We start from the raw sequence: 16,191 nt of genomic DNA, 5'->3' as shown, positions 1-16,191 counted from the left end.
TGTCCATTTTATATTAAAGAGGCTTATAAAGAGAATTTATTGCTGAATCTCTGTCCCCACAGATCTAAAGCAAGGGTGCTTGGCTGACAGATCTGCACAGTGAGAAAATTTTTTGTTTCTGCTGCCTGTACTTGACTATCAGAACAGCTGTGGCTTAAGTTGCTATGGTTGCTAATATATCTAGTATTTGAATGATCAAAGTGTTATTTTTACTTTAAATTCATGTTTTCTCTTGTCTAAGGCTGTATCATTAGAAGCACTAGCTCTTTTGTGGACAATGCTATTGGGTTATTCTTTCCCTCTCTCCCTTCAACAGCTTGTGGAGCCAACACATTTGGCAAAACATGTGAAGAGACCTGTAAAGAAAATTATGGCTGCAGAAACTATATGTTCTGTCTACCAGATCCATATGGTTGTTCTTGTGCTACAGGATGGATGGGACTGGAATGTGATAAAGGTATAGTAAAAAAAAAAAAAAAAAAAGAATGGAGGGGGTCCTTAATGTTCTGCACAGAGGAAATACAGAAGGAAACCAAAAGAGGAGAATAACAGATGGTATTTTTTACAGTCATCTAAAATATTTTTTTCAGTAATGAGATTGAAAAATAATGGAACATATTTTATAGTACCTTTGCACTAACTGCAACATCTGTACTTGCAGAATGCAAACCTGGGTTTTATGGGTCAGATTGCAAACTCAAATGTAATTGTCACAATCGAGGAACATGTGACAGATTTAAGGGCTGCATCTGCTCCTTTGGATGGCATGGTCTGCAATGTGAAAAAAAAGGTAAAGAAAAGTAGTAAATGGTTGTTTCCAGTGTAACTGAAACAGATATTAATGCTGGTACAGCATTACCACTCCAGGCTGGTATTCTTGCCCTGCCCACTACTTTCCAGGGGCCCAGACACTTCTGTACAGCCTTATTGCAATACAGTATTTTTAAGCCTCTGACCTATATGTTGCATTTAATCTGATTTTGCTTTCATTAGAGGTAGATTTTCAAGCTTTACTCCATCGGGTTTGACTGATCTTAACATCAATCCCTGACAAAAGTTGCACATCCAGCCTTTTATATAATCTCATGGTATTTTACCATTACCTCCCTCTTATTTGTCTGCATACATTCCTATACCATGAGTTTCATGACCTGAAAGGGATGACTGAGACACTAATACAACACCAGAGTTTGAAACTGCTCTGTCTCTCTGAGAGAAAGTAAAGTTTGCAAAGCTGAACATACCTTGTCTCATTGGATTCAGGCAAGGTGATCCGTAAGATGCACTCAGCATTTATTATTTTAGCTGGATAAATAAAGTGATAAATCCACTGATGATTTGTAAAACTTTACAAGAACAAAAACAAATAGAGAAGTAAGACTGTGATCCAACCAGCCCAACTATACTGTTGTGATCTGACTGGTCTTACAAACAGATAAAACAGAGAGCAAGTACGTACTGTAGGTCAGAACAAAATGTGTGCATGATTTTGCCATGGCTAGACTGTTTGTACTTAAAATGTCAGCAAGGAAGAGAGGAGAAGGTTCACAAAAAGAAAGAAGAGTGAACACAGGGCTCATTCCTTCTCACGTTATATGTAAAATGATGTAAAAAATGTTGCTAAGCATGATTCTTGCATATGCCCACGTGAGGGAAGGCAGACCAAGACGCCCACACTGCCTGCACACCTAAACCCGTCTTTTTAAATGTCTGTTTGAAGGGTGATGTAGTACTATATATCTTCTGTAGGTTCAGCAGATTTTTCACCTCAGATAGTAAATTTACTAGATCCTGTGGAACTCAATTCTGGCGTCGAGTTCAAGCCATTTTGTATAGCAACTGGGATGCCACTTCCTAAATCTGAAGAATTCAAACTCTTGAAACAAGATGGAACTGTCCTAAGGGTAGGCTCCTGATCAATTGCTTTCTTCTGTTTCCAATGTTTTTATTGATTTTACCTGAAGTGAATGCATACTATGCTTTTCAAGCATAATATGAAATTTTGGTATTCTGGGATACCCCATGAAGTTCTCAGCATATATGAAAATATGGTGTTGACCATTATAGATACTTTTTATAGATATCACTAAACTCAAAGTATCATCGGAATACTCCAAAATGCCCAAATTTTTCAGGTTCTGTACATCTTTTGTCATTTCAGCCTGATGAAATTTCTACCAGTAATCGTTCTGAAGCCATGTTTAGAATTAATCGAATCCTGCCCGGTGATACAGGAACTTGGGTTTGCAGTGTACAGACAGTAGCAGGAATGGCAGAGAAACCATTTCAAGTTACAGTCAAAGGTAAAAGCATGAATTTCTTCAAGCCTTTGTCTCTCTAATTTTAAGCACAACTTTATACTCTAGCGTGGCTGAGCTTTCTGTTCTCTGCACTGCCGAAAAATGCCTTGTCTCAGTTTTGGAGACAGAACTTCAGGAGGAAACACTCCACAGTGAGTGTCTCCTCCAAAGGGAAAAGGGCCGCCCCTTTTCCTCCACCAATAAGACAAGTGGGTCACGGCAAACTAAAATGGAGAAAACAGCTTATTAACACACAAACAAAACAGGGTAGAACAGAAAAAACCCAAAAAACCTCAAAATACAACAAATTCCCGGAGAGGGAACAGACACGCGGGCTCAGACCACCCGGGGCCACCCTGCGGGCCTGCCGGGGCCACCTGCAGGCTCCCCGGACCGGCAAGGAGGGAAGGGAGGCAGTGAGGCAAGGGAAGGGAAAAAGAACAAGATAAAAAAACCCAGCAGAACCTTTCTCCCACTAGCTGGAACACAAAGGAAACCCAAAGAGCAGCACAGCGCTCCCGGCGCACTCCCTCCCGAGCCCCCAGAGCCCCCGAGCCGCTGGGCCCGGCCGTTCACCTGCCCCGCACTCGGTCCTGTGGCCCCGGCCCCGGGTCCAGCCTAAAGAAACAGCGCCTTGGGCATTGAGAGGATGGGTAAGGAATAAAGCGGCTTCATAACATCACCCCAGGACATTCCACCCCTTATTCCATACTGTCTGCTCAATGCCCAAATTAATACATTTCAACTTTAAACATAAACTTTTATACATATATGTACACCTACGAATTGGATCTCTCGGGCAGGTCCCTTGACTTTGCTCTTTTTGATGGCAGAGCTGGCTTCCAGGAGAATGTGGATGATCTTCTTTCCTTTCCCAAATACCTCTGATGCCGTGTTCCCCCACACAATGATGTCATCAATGTATTGCAGATGTTCTGGAGCCTCACCCTTTTCCAGTGCAGTCTGGATCAGTCCATGGCAGATGGTGGGACTGTGTTTCCACCCCTGGGGCAGTTGGTTCCAGGTGTACTGCACGCCCCTCCAGGTGAAGGCAAACTGAGGCCTGCACTCTGCTGCCAGAGGAATGGAGAAAAATGCATTAGCAGTGTCAATAGTGGCGTACCACTTCACTGCTTTGGACTCCAGCTCATATTGGAGCCCCAACATGTCCGGCACTGCAGTGCTCCATGGTGGAGTCACTTCATTCAAGGCACGATAGCCCACAGTCAATCTCTGTTCCCCTTCTGACTTGCGTACAGGCCAGATGGGGCTGTTGAAGGGTGAGTGGGCCTTGCTGACCACCCCTTGGCTCTCCAGCTCACGAATCATTGTGTGGATGGGAATCACAGTGTCTCGATTTGTCCGGTACTGCCAGCAGTGCACTGTCGAGGTGGCAATTGGCACTCGCTGCTCTTCTACCTTCAGGAGTGACTGCAGAAGGATTCTCCGTCAGCCCAGGCAAGGTGTTCAACTGCCGAATGCCCTCTGCCTCCACAGCAGCTATTCAAAGACCCACCTGAGTCCCTTCAGGTCTTTCCTTCCTCCAGAGGAAGTCTATGCCCAGAATGCACAGGACCCCTGAGTGTTTCTTCCACTCTTGTCCAGTTAGGCTCAGGTCGGCTTCGAGCAGTGTCAACTGCTGCGATCCACCTGTTACTCCAGAAGTAGAAACTGGTTCTGCCTCCACATGTCTCAATGGAATCAAGGTGCACTGCATGCCTGTGTCAACCAAGGCTTCATATCTCTGTGGTTCTGATGTGCCAGGCCATCGAACCCACACTGTCCAAAAGACGTGATTTTCCCTGGCTTCTACCTGGCTAGAGGCAGAGCCCCTCTAGTCCTGGTTATCATTTGAAACTTGAGCTACTTCCCTTCTGGTGGAACTCCCTCTCTCAGCATTACCATCCTTCAATTCACGCACCCGTGACGCCAGGACAGAAGCTGGTTTTCCATCCCACCTCCTCATGTCTTCCCCACTGCCAAACAAGAAGAGCCACAACTCTTGGGGTGTACCCTCTCTCCCGAGCCATGGGACGTCTGCTTCTGGTAGCAGGGCCTCTGGTCTGCACTGAGGCAATTTGGAGCAGGCCCTCTTTCAGCTCCTTCCCGAGTTTCTGATGAGTCTTGTCCATCCTATCTTCCATCTTCTGTATGGTCTCTGACAGACTCTTTTCCACAGCTGCAATTCTTGCTTGTGTTGGGCCACGCACAGTGTCTGCATACGGCCGGAGCCTCCTCACCATAGAACTCACTGTCTCATCCCCATCATTCCATGTCATCACTGCTAAAGCAGGGGCATATTCTGGTGGCGCGTGTTGTGCAAGTTTCAGCCACATCACCGGTGTGCATTTTACCATGTCAGGGCTCTTAATTGCTTGGTCATCTGAGAACACGATCTCTATCACTGCCAGTTCTCTCAGGCATTGAATCCCTTGTTCCATGTCTTCCAGGGGTTTAGCTGCAGCTGGAGATCTTCCTGGCACAGATATATTTCCTTCACCCTGCTTAAGAGCTGTGTCCAGAGACTGAGAGCTTGTCATCCCTTGGTCGATACTTAAATCATGTGACAGGGATCCCAAATGCCTCGCTTCAGTGCCATCCAGAATTGTACCATCACCTGCAGCATCCCAGATCCAGACCATCCAACTTAATATAGTTTCATCAGGCCGTCGGGTGTAATCCTTCCTCAGGGTACAAAGGCTCTCTATGGACAGGGACTCTGTGATGATTTCAGGTTCCAATTCCTCTGCTGGCTGTGAAGGTCCTGGCTGCCCATCATCATCCCCCGGGCGAATGGATTTGGCTTTGTGTTTCTTTCTCTGGACAGGGGCAATTGTTATTGGTTTAGGCTCCCCATCTGCTTTAGCTGCAGCCAGAGTGATTGGGTTGTCTGCTGGTTTATTCTCCTGCTCCTCTGGCTGCATCTTCTGCCCTACAGTATCCAGCAGTGTGCAGTAAGCATTAGCTGGGACCCAGCACATGGCAATGAGCTTTTCCTTTTCATCAGTGTTGTTATTGCAGTTTTCCTTCAGATACTTCCCCACCTCAGCTGGCTTCTGAATTTGTTCGGGGGGAAGTTCCAGGCTACTGGGTCAGAAAACTGCTTCAGGGTCTGGCCTATGTCCTCCCATACCCCACACCACTTAGGATTTTCCACAACTGGGGTAGGTGTCTGGGCAACCCCTCTGGAAATCTCAGTCCTTATTTTAGATAAGCTGGAGACCACATAGAGGAACCCTGCTAAATAACATAGCAAGAAGGTGGCATCTTTGACATCCAGGGGAAACTGGACACTTTCAAAAGGTTATGTGCCAGATCTGAAGGGGAAGGAGGAGATGAAAGGCTGGGAATTATCATCCCCTGCTTTTCCCCTAACAAACTGGGTGTAATTACAAATACATTCCAAAAGAAAACTACCAAGGCCAGGATGGAAAAACAACACAACATACACATTCTCAATGGTTTCCATTACTTTTGTAAAACTTCGAGAAATCACTAACACCAGGCATATTAAAATGGCAGTCCTGATTCTTATTCCTGACTTATAAAAAGTGTGATCCAGGAACCCGATTGCTCATAGCTGTGGACATGAACTTATGGATAGGTTCCGCAGATAAATTATTAAATTGAACAGCATGGTCTTACTGCTGTACTTCAATACAAAATGCTTCAGACCAGAATGCTGGGGTTTTTTTCCACTTACACGTGCCCCTTAAGTTGGGCACCAAATTTATGTCTCAGTTTTGGATACAAAACTTCAGGAGGAAACACTCCAGAGTGAGTGTCTCCTCCAAAGGGAAAAGGGCCTCCCCTTTTCCTCTACCAATAAAACAAGTGGGTCACAGCAAGTGAAAGCGGGAAAACCAAACAGTTTATTAACACCAAACAAAACAGGGTAGAACAGGAAAAAATCAAACCTCAAAATACAACAAATTCCCGGAGAGGGAACAGACACGCGGGCTCAGACCACCCGGGGCCACCCTGCGGGCCTGCCGGGGCCACCTGCAGGCTCCCCGGACCGGCAAGGAGGGAAGGGAGGCAGTGAGGCAAGGGAAGGGAAAAAGAACAAGATAAAAAAACCCAGCAGAACCTTTCTCCCACTAGCTGGAACACAAAGGAAACCCAAAGAGCAGCACAGCGCTCCCGGCGCACTCCCTCCCGAGCCCCCAGAGCCCCCGAGCCGCTGGGCCCGGCCGTTCACCTGCCCCGCACTCGGTCCTGTGGCCCCGGCCCCGGGTCCAGCCTAAAGAAACAGAGCCTTGGGCATTGAGAGGATGGGTAAGGAATAAAGCGGCTTCGAAACATCACCCCAGGACATTCCTGAATAAATATTTACAGTTGGAATATGAACAAAAACCCATTTTAAGTACCATACTAATTATGTATATTGAAAGAGTAAGTGTGACAATAAGGTTTAGAAGAACATCCAAAATTTTTTTTTAATATCTTAACTGTCAGCTTTAGTGTGTAAAGACCTATCTATTTTGTGAGAGTTTTGAAGAGCATCTTCCATTTTCCTACAGATCTAGGAATAACCAGAGTCTTACTGATATACGAAGCTAAAAGGTTATATAAAAGGTTAATACTTGCATTCTTGTTCAGTTCCTCCTGTGCCACAGTTTGCCCCGAGGCTGACAGACAGAGGACATAATTTTCTCATAATTGATATCAATGCTGAATTACACAATGGAGATGGACCTGTTGTGTCTACAAAACTTCTGTACAAGCCAGCAAAACGTTATCAGTCCTGGATGTCTGTGGAAGGTAAGAGGACATTCTTTAATTCCCTTAAAGACAAATTTCACCTACCAACTGAAACATCATGTGTTTCTGTTCTTGATTAGCCTCAAAAGACTCTACAATGCATAGAAGTTAAACCTTTTGTGACTGGATGTGTGACTGTTTATCACTACACATATTGCTCATATGGATGTATTACACCAACAGTAGTCAAAAGTGTATATTCAGTTTAGGAACAAAAGGTTTTCCCCTTCTTCCTTAGGACTAAGTGCACTCAGTATTGGGCCCAGCTGTTTTAAACTCCCATGTAAACAGGTTTTCAAAAGCAGGGGGCAGTACGGAGACATGCTGGGTCATCTAGCATCTTGTGTTGTGTTCATTGTGCCCCTGGTGAACGAAGTAACTTACCAAAATATTTATCAGTAATAGTATGGGCAAAATGAAACCTGCTTATGAGTTAGATGACCTCCTCCAGCTGTGCTTTCAAATTTTATGCATGGCCTAAAATACTATAGGAAACATAACAGGAACTTTAACAACAGCTGTTACTAAATCAGTATAATCCAAAATCTGTGTACAGAAAGAACACTAAGTAACCAATATAGTTCTGTTTTGAAAGAAGGGCAGATGAAGCAACCTTTGGGCTGGGTTGGAACTCAACTTAAAAAAAATTATTTTATACATCTAATTAGTTTATCCTAGTGAATCAAGAACAACAACAAAAAAAGGAGCCTGAATATCTTACCTTGTATTCTCCAAACATTTTCTTCCACAACATATTTCAACATGGGCCATGGTTTTACTTTCTTTTGACTTTTGTTGTCAGTAAAAGACACAACTAAAAGACTGGACAATCTGGAACCCAAAACGGAGTATCAGTTCTGTGTTCAGCTGAGTCGGCAAGGGGAAGGTGGGGAAGGCCATCCTGGACCACAGGCCAGCTTCACAACAGCTGCGCTTGGTAAGTCACCACCATGACTTTTCACAAATGGGGTGTTTCAGCTGTTTTTCTCTGCGGTCTGTTCCCTGATCTCTGTCAGAACACTTTCACTTCAGCAAAGAAGGCTGCACTTGAAAACTTTGTAGACTCTTTCAGAAGAATCTCAGACAAAGGGATATTAAAAAAAAAAAAAAAAAAAAGGAAGTAAAGGAAAAGAAAGGAAAGGAAAAAACCAAATCATAAAACAGAGGTGAAGAGAAGCAGAAAAAGGCAGATCTATTCTTTTCCCTGATTTAGAGATGAGGGATCTGGGTAAGAAAAATTTATATATTTTGGCTAGCTATGCAGCAGATTTGGAGATAAAAATCACTTTTTTGCAGTCCTTCCTTTTACTGTTAGATCAATTTACTTTAAAAATGAAGATGTTTTAACAAGCAGGAAAGTTTTTAGTCCACTGAGGATAGATCCCAAACTGAATACAGACATACAGAATAAATGAGGATTGCACCAGGACCTATCTAACAAGACACCACCAGTTGGCTTCTCACATCTAAGAAGTGCAACTGCAACACCAGCTCATTGAAGACACCCTTTTGTTGCCACATCAGCTGTTGATAAGATACTGTGGGACTATCACCGCCTCTTAGATGTAACTTCTGCCAAATTATGTGGGATGGCTGAGAGAATTACCCTATGTCACCCGAGCTGGGGCAAGTGGTTGGGAATAACAGGTACCCTGTTTTAGCTTAGATACCAGACATGAAATGTTGTTCCCTGTTTCACTGTGGCTTTTCCAAGGTCTTCCTCCACCAGAAGGTATCACTCTCTTTCCAAAAAGTATGACATCACTGAATTTGTCATGGCATCCTTTAACACTGAGGACAGAGGATGATATTCGTGTTGAAGTGGAAAGGAAGAGCGTGAATGACAACGGTGACGAGAGCAGTGTTATTACTCAAGTGCCAGGAAATATGTCCACCTTGATCATTAAAGATCTTGAGCCTAGACAGCAGTACATGTGCAGGGTACGGGTGAACACCAGGTCCCAAGGAGAATGGAGCAACTATCTGTATGCATGGACTTTCAGTGACAGTAAGTGCTGATTCACATCCTTCTGTTTAATTCTTCATGTTACCCCCAGTGATCAGACTAATTGTCACTTGATGACTACATTAAATGTAATCCTTTATTTTGGTAACACTTAGTTCCTGATGATCACTTGTGGTTGTTATTGCTATTATTTGGAAAGCTCAGCTTCCAAAGGAATTCTTCTACTGGAAATTGTCAGGAACTATTAATGTGTTGGGTTTTTTTTTAAATGGAGAAAAACAAGCTTGAGAATCTACATCTTCTTTTCAGTGCAACTCGTGCTTCTGACACAAGTAGCATTTTTTTCCTTCTCAGAATGATGAGCCATCAGAGTTCACTACTCCAAGCTCTTTTGTTACTCAGTTTGGCTATGATAATACAGGAATTGTCAGCACTTAAAGAAGAGAAGATACAATGCAAGGTAAAACCCCTGTGAGCAAAGAGTAGTTAAGTGTGCTACACTGAAGACCGCCCTTGAATTCCCTGAGTGTGAGCAGTGTGCTTTCATAACATCACAACAAATGCCCTATCTGAATGAACTACCATCTGAACAGCTGTCCATCTGAATGGCTGATGGGTGACACTGCCCTTACCACACGCTGGAAAGATGGGCTTCTTCCTCCTTATAGGTCCTGTAAGGAGGCCGTCACTGAAATCCTATACGTATTAGTGGAAGTATTAAGGGCTGTCATGGGACTCTCCACTTTCCTGAGCTCTGATACCAAACTGCACTGAGAAACACATAAGGGTCCTCTTTTCCAGGAGAAGGTACTTAGCTTAGTATTCATGGCTGTGTCCACAAGTGTAGCACTCCCCCCTTCTGGTGGTTTTCTGATTAGATTTTTGGAAATGTTGGTATCAATTTCCTTTCTCTCTAACAGCCTGACAGGTAATTGCTCCCTGAAGCAGTGAAAATGTGGGATATGGGAATTAAAAGGGAATGATGATTCAGTATAGAAGGAAATTAATATTAATCTGAAAGCAAATATGGTGTGCTTGCCTACAGATCAGAGAATGTGTATCTTCATCCAAAGACAGTACACTGCATGCCACTCCAGCTGCTCCTGCAAGTATGGAATGCTGCTACAAGGATCATACTGCACATCAAGATCATAAAATTATTGCATTCAGTAACCATAGCTCATCCACATATTCTGTTTCGCACAGCAAAAGGACTGAGGAAAATGTTTTATTCTCTGTGGAGAGGAGAAAGAGGTGGATGTACACTCCAATGCCCTGTGTGTTTGTGTTTGTTCTCAGGAATCCCTCCTGCACCAAACAACATCAGGTTTTCTAATACCACAGACACATCCTCAGTCATCTCTTGGACAGCTGCTGAGGGTCATTCCATCTCCTCCATCATCATCAGCTACAAAATTTATGGCAAGGCTGAGTACAACCACATCGATATTATCATAAAGAACACCAGCATTACTCAATATCACCTCAAGGGCCTTGAGCCAGATACTGTGTACCAGGTTCAGATTAATGCTCAGAACAACATTGGCTTGAGCAACCCGAACACATCATTTGAACTGAAAACTCTTCCAGAAACTAAAGGTTAGTTAATCCACCATACTGGATTTGCACAAACCAGGACAGGCTGTATAAACTAGTTAGCTAAGACACAGTCATAATACTAATTTTTGAATCTGAGTTTTCTTTTGCTCTTAATTTTAACACAAAACACACCACCACCAATATTTAATTCTTAGTTCACTGCATGGTATTGATGAAGTGACAACATGCACCATTTGTGTATATCCACCAGACAGGGACCAGAGACTCAAAAATTAAAGGAGCTGCGTATAGCAAGACTATTAGATCACTAACAGAATGTGACCTCATCTCTGCTCTGACTGAATTCAACAGAATATGCAGGTGCTCATACATCTGAAATTCAGAGCATCCAATGTCTCTGACATTTTTGGAAAACAAAGGGATGTATCCTCACATCTTTAAACAGTTTACAAGACCAGAGTATTCAGTTACACATTGCTAATGTATTGCTAAACTCAGAATACACTGAAAATAATGATGAATTCTTATGTCCTTCCTCAACAGCTCCATATGAATCAAAAGGAGGCAAAATGTTGCTTATTGCTATCCTTGGCTCTGCAGGGATGACCTGTGTAACAATTCTCCTAGCCTTTCTCATCATGCTGCAGTTAAAGCGAGCCAACTTCCAGCGTCGAATGGCTCAGGCTTTCCAAAATGTGGTGGTGGGTTACCAGCTTTCTTGTGTCAGTTTGGTTGTTAACTTTAGCTCATCTTTTCCTGGTTTTTCTTCCAATTTCTTTTTCCTGGCTTTCCTAAACACTGTCTTCTCTTTATGTGTGCAGTTAGCACTGTTGTAAAGCTTCTCTACTAGTGACCTGAAAGCTAAAGCAATCACAGTTACAGGCTAGGAGGTAGAAAGCTTGACTTGAAAAAAGTTGCAAACCATTTGTTATGCTCCTTCTTCTGCCTTGTCACTCTTGTGTATGACAAGTACCAAGCCAGACAGAATAGAGGAGCCTGTTCTGCCTCTATGAAGTCATGCCTGATTTTGAAAACTACCAAATATTTAATGTTGCTTGTGAGCATCAACAACAGCTAATATATGTTCATCCATTTTCAACCTGGGGACAGCACATCAGGGACCTATCAATGGCAACATTATAGTTTTGGCTGTGAGGAAATTGCTGAAGGTTTTAACATTACATGGAGGTATCTCTCTATACACATGTATATATTTGTATCCTGCTGCAGTCTCTTAGTCACTCTGCTTTCTGGTGCTTTTCTCTGCCTTCAGAGGGGAACCCATAGAGCAGAATGAAGCTGGCCCAAAGAGTTCCTTCATATGTATCTGAATAGGTTGTTTCATAAACAGGGGCAAGGGGCTCACCCAATGATATGATCAGTCTGCAGGGCACACAGAATAGCTTTGTCTCCTAGTCCTAAAACTTTTCCCATAGCAGTATTTCATGAGAATGTGTAACTGAAGAGATGTCTCCTTAGGTTATGGAGGAAGATAATTTCCATTCTCTTTTTATTTCCTTGCTTCTTCTTGCCTCACCTCACCAACACAAGATTTAATTAAGCCTAATATGAGATAAATCTCAAACCTGAGACTTAAAACTGCTCTTGAGATCAGTTTTATCACATTATTTTTTGCCCATGTCCTTTATCTTCAAAAGGATTATAAGACTGTGCAGGAGGCCCAGATCTAAAAGGTACTTACACACAAATTAGAAGCCTGATTAATTTTGTGGATCTGGGCAGAACTCCTTGTTGCAATTAGTGTCTGAAGTAGTGTAACTGTCTAGAGTACTCTTGTGTATGTAAGAGATGGATTGGGTTCTCTGTGTGTGTGTGTAGATGAGTGAGCACAGGTATTTGGGAAATGTAATCAGAGCATTGCTCAGTGAAGTAGAAATCACAGTTAATGTCATTTTCTTAACTCTGTTGCAGAGGGAAGAGCCAGCTCTGCAGTTTAACTCCGGTACTCTCACTCTGAGCAGGAAAGCAAAAACCAGTCCAGATCCTACTATTTATCCAGTTCTTGAATGGAATGACATAAAATTTCAAGATGTGATTGGGGAAGGTAACTTTGGGCAAGTCCTGAAAGCACGCATTAAGAAAGATGGCTTACGCATGGATGCTGCAATAAAAAGGATGAAAGGTAATAAAGACCAGGGATTCTGTGACTAAAGAATTTTCTTGATTGTGTATTCCAGTGTTTCTCTGTCGTACAAAATGCTTAGTAACCCTCTTCTAAACCTACAATAAATATTCAAAATTACTAGTTAAATTGTATCAGGTGTCACTAGGCCAAGATTTGTCAACGACTGTACTTCTGCTGGGCAAAGTTAGTTTCTATTTCTCCTCAGTAGTTGATATCATTAAGTATCATGTATTTTTCAATTCATAGATCAGTATGTGAGTTCATGTGAGTTCATCTGTAAAGCAAGATGCATTGAATAAAGAGGAGTAGAGAACTAGTCTTGGTGCATAGCATTTGTTCATCTGGTTTACTTCAGCCATTCAGAGACAACTGCATCCATGCATCTGTATATACACATACCATGGGGATCATTAATCTTCTTTTTATTCATTGGGCATGATAAATACCTTCCAGAGAGAGCTACAATATGTACAATACTGCAAGAAAGTACATGTTTTATTGTAATTCACTAGATCATTATTTAGGCAAATTGAAAAACACTTTTAAGTGGGATGATTAATTTAAAAATAGCCAAGGTCTGCATACAGGCAGAAATAATCAACAGCAAACATAGGGAAGGATTTTTAAGCAGCTTCTTTTCATAAGATCTGCTTCAACATTTTACACTCTCAAGTAAGAAGGAGAGTGACAGGGTGTGTTAAGATGCTTCCTTTCTCTGAAGATATCTTCTGCAGACATTTGTTTCTCTTTTTTTCCCTCTTATTGAAAAATCCTACCTTTTTCTGTAAATACTAATGTACCTTATAGTTTTCCTCTTTCTACTGCGGTTGAAATAGTAGTGGCCCAAGCAACTCAGAGTCCTCGTACTTAAAAATAATATTGTTATAAACTCAGTTCAGAGGAAAACATCAATCTGTTTTGATTTTCAGAGTATGCCTCAAAAGATGATCACAGAGATTTTGCCGGAGAACTTGAAGTTCTTTGTAAACTTGGTCATCATCCCAACATCATAAATCTTTTGGGAGCATGTGAACATAGGGGTAAGGTACTATTGAATACACGCACTTTAAAAATTAGTTAAAAAAAACCCTCTCACAATATAGCCCATACAGTCCAGAGAAACACTACCAGGTCTGTGTACAACATTTGTTAAAAGGTCAGATAAACTTGTGTTTGGATCTACAAGCCCACATTAATGCTCCAGAAATTATGTTCAGTACTAGCTCTAAATTCTTCTCTGCTCCTAGAAATTAGTCTGTTTGACATTTCCCTCCAGTCTGTTTTATGTTTATTTCCTTTCCATGTAAATTTCAGTGTAAATTTCCAAAGACTATTACTGACCATCTCTTACTTTGTGATATGCTCACTATCTGATGTTTTGTTAGGATATCTTTACCTTGCTATTGAATATGCCCCCCATGGAAATTTACTGGACTTCCTTCGGAAAAGCAGAGTACTAGAGACAGACCCGGCATTTGCTATTGCCAACAGTACCGCATCCACACTTTCCTCACAGCAGCTTCTGCATTTTGCAGCAGATGTTGCCAGAGGGATGGACTACTTGAGCCAAAAACAGGTCAGTCTTCAACTCTCTATCCACTGAAAGCATGGCAAATAATTTTCCAGGGAATATGCCCTTTAATTAAATTAATTTTTAATTTTAGCTTCTATAGCACACACTGAATGAGATTTATTTTGTTGTCTCCACTTAAACCTATCAAATACTATGTCATGAGGAATCATGGAAGAGGCATTAAAACTTAAACCAACATGGTAGCTAACTGCTTTCATTCTCAGATAAAGTTTAAGATGTTCTTGGTAGTGACATACCACACCATTTCCTTTGTTTTGTGTTCTTACTCCAAATGTTTGCAATTTTCAATAAAGCAGTAAAGTAATACATGTAAAACTCAATTACACTGACTTCCTTATTTTATTACATCATTATTATTACTGTTGTGGTTGTTATTATTATTATTACTATTATGATTATTTTAGTTTATTCATCGAGATTTGGCAGCAAGAAACATCTTGGTCGGAGAAAATTATGTTGCAAAAATAGCTGACTTTGGCTTGTCAAGAGGTCAAGAAGTTTATGTTAAGAAGACCATGGTAAGGACCAAACCAAATTGATACAGTCTGTTTTCTTAATTTTGTTTTCTTATTTCTTAATCTGTGTTTTCATACGAACAAAAATGCAAATTTACAGGTATTACAGAACTAATTATTTAAATGCTATAGTTAACATGTAAAATATGCACGTTTATTAATATACACATAAATACATCTACTTGTAAATAAATTCTATACCATGTTTATAATATACAATGTAATTTAAAATTATATGAATATGGATGACAGTAAACTAGATGAGTCGAGCTGGTCTAATTCTATTAAACAAGGCCAAAGTTAGCAATATGGTAACCAGAGGTACGTCAGGATGTGTCCAGAGTTAATGCTTTGGAAGATCTGAAAGAGAAAGATAGTAACAAACATCATGTAGCTATAGACCAGAAATAGCACTGTGTTTTCAAGGCAACAAGATGGTCAGAGGCATTGTCTTAAGTATTATTTACATTTCACCTTGATGCTAATTAGATAATTTTTTCATTAGCTTTCATGTGAACTGTTCCCTTGGGAAGCAAATCATGGAATGACTTGTTTTGAAAGGGACCTCAAAGACCATCTAGTTCCAACCCCACCTTTCACTACACCAGGTTATTCAGAGCCCCATCCAGCTTGGCCTTGAACAGTCCTACATCCACAACTTCTCTGGCCAATGTGTTCGAGCGTCTCACCACTCTCACAGTAAAGAATTTCTTCTGTAAAAATGCACAAGTTTAATAAGTTTATTTACTTGATAAAGTTTACTTGAATAAAGTCAGTTTTCATTAAGGTAACACAGAACGATTGTTGGCATAGAAATTGCAATAGTGCTATACCAAGAACTGAAAAATAAAACTTTCATTAAATAATTTCCAGGGACGGCTTCCAGTGCGATGGATGGCAATTGAATCTTTAAATTACAGTGTTTACACCACAAATAGTGATGTGTAAGTATGTGTTCAAGTGGCATTTTTTAAACAAAGAAATATTTTTCCATATCAAGGAAAGTTTGGCAGCTCGCATGAGACATCCACTCTTAACTCACAATACTCAGTAGTCATGTCAGCATGAGTGAGCAATGGAAGGAAAAAATAAAACCCATAACAAAAAAGTTACTTTTATTTCTTCATCCGGGTCTGATCAAGTTATGTGTTCTCAACCTACTTAGATGTGCCCCACTACTTTAGCTGTATTTCTCTTTCAAAACAGGAGACCTGATGAATCTTTGGGAAACCCAGAGGAAATTGGTATTTTATTTAGGAAACTAGAAATTGTATTTGGAAAAGCAATTCTATAACTACGGTATTTGCTGAAAGCTCACAATCTGATAAAGGTCTTTGGTTGACTCA

General features: G+C 41.4%; 1 protein-coding gene across 2 annotated transcripts in view; it reads left to right on the top strand.

Moving 5' to 3' along the window:
* The window catches only part of TEK (TEK receptor tyrosine kinase), a 45,532-nt gene that overhangs the window by 25,311 nt on the left and 4,030 nt on the right, over positions 1–16,191 (top strand). The window contains exons 6-19 of one of the 2 annotated variants that reach the window (XM_082301000.1): positions 317–457; positions 662–790; positions 1,750–1,904; positions 2,162–2,303; positions 6,903–7,064; positions 7,867–8,001; positions 8,779–9,072; positions 10,330–10,629; positions 11,191–11,291; positions 12,523–12,733; positions 13,666–13,776; positions 14,122–14,312; positions 14,735–14,848; positions 15,719–15,789. In XM_082301000.1, the coding sequence (XP_082157126.1) occupies positions 317–457; positions 662–790; positions 1,750–1,904; positions 2,162–2,303; positions 6,903–7,064; positions 7,867–8,001; positions 8,779–9,072; positions 10,330–10,629; positions 11,191–11,291; positions 12,523–12,733; positions 13,666–13,776; positions 14,122–14,312; positions 14,735–14,848; positions 15,719–15,789 (2,257 nt within the window). Of the gene's footprint in view, positions 1–316; positions 458–661; positions 791–1,749; positions 1,905–2,161; positions 2,304–6,902; positions 7,065–7,866; positions 8,002–8,778; positions 9,073–10,329; positions 10,630–11,133; positions 11,292–12,522; positions 12,734–13,665; positions 13,777–14,121; positions 14,313–14,734; positions 14,849–15,718; positions 15,790–16,191 lie in introns of both variants that reach the window. The other variant, XM_082300999.1, reaches the window with a different exon arrangement.

The sequence above is a fragment of the Coloeus monedula genome, assembly GCF_965178545.1.
Source record: "Coloeus monedula genome assembly, chromosome: Z".
NCBI classification, from domain to species: domain Eukaryota; kingdom Metazoa; phylum Chordata; class Aves; order Passeriformes; family Corvidae; genus Coloeus; species Coloeus monedula.
Note: the sequence above shows the minus strand (reverse complement) of the source record. Positions and strands in the feature narration are given on the sequence as shown.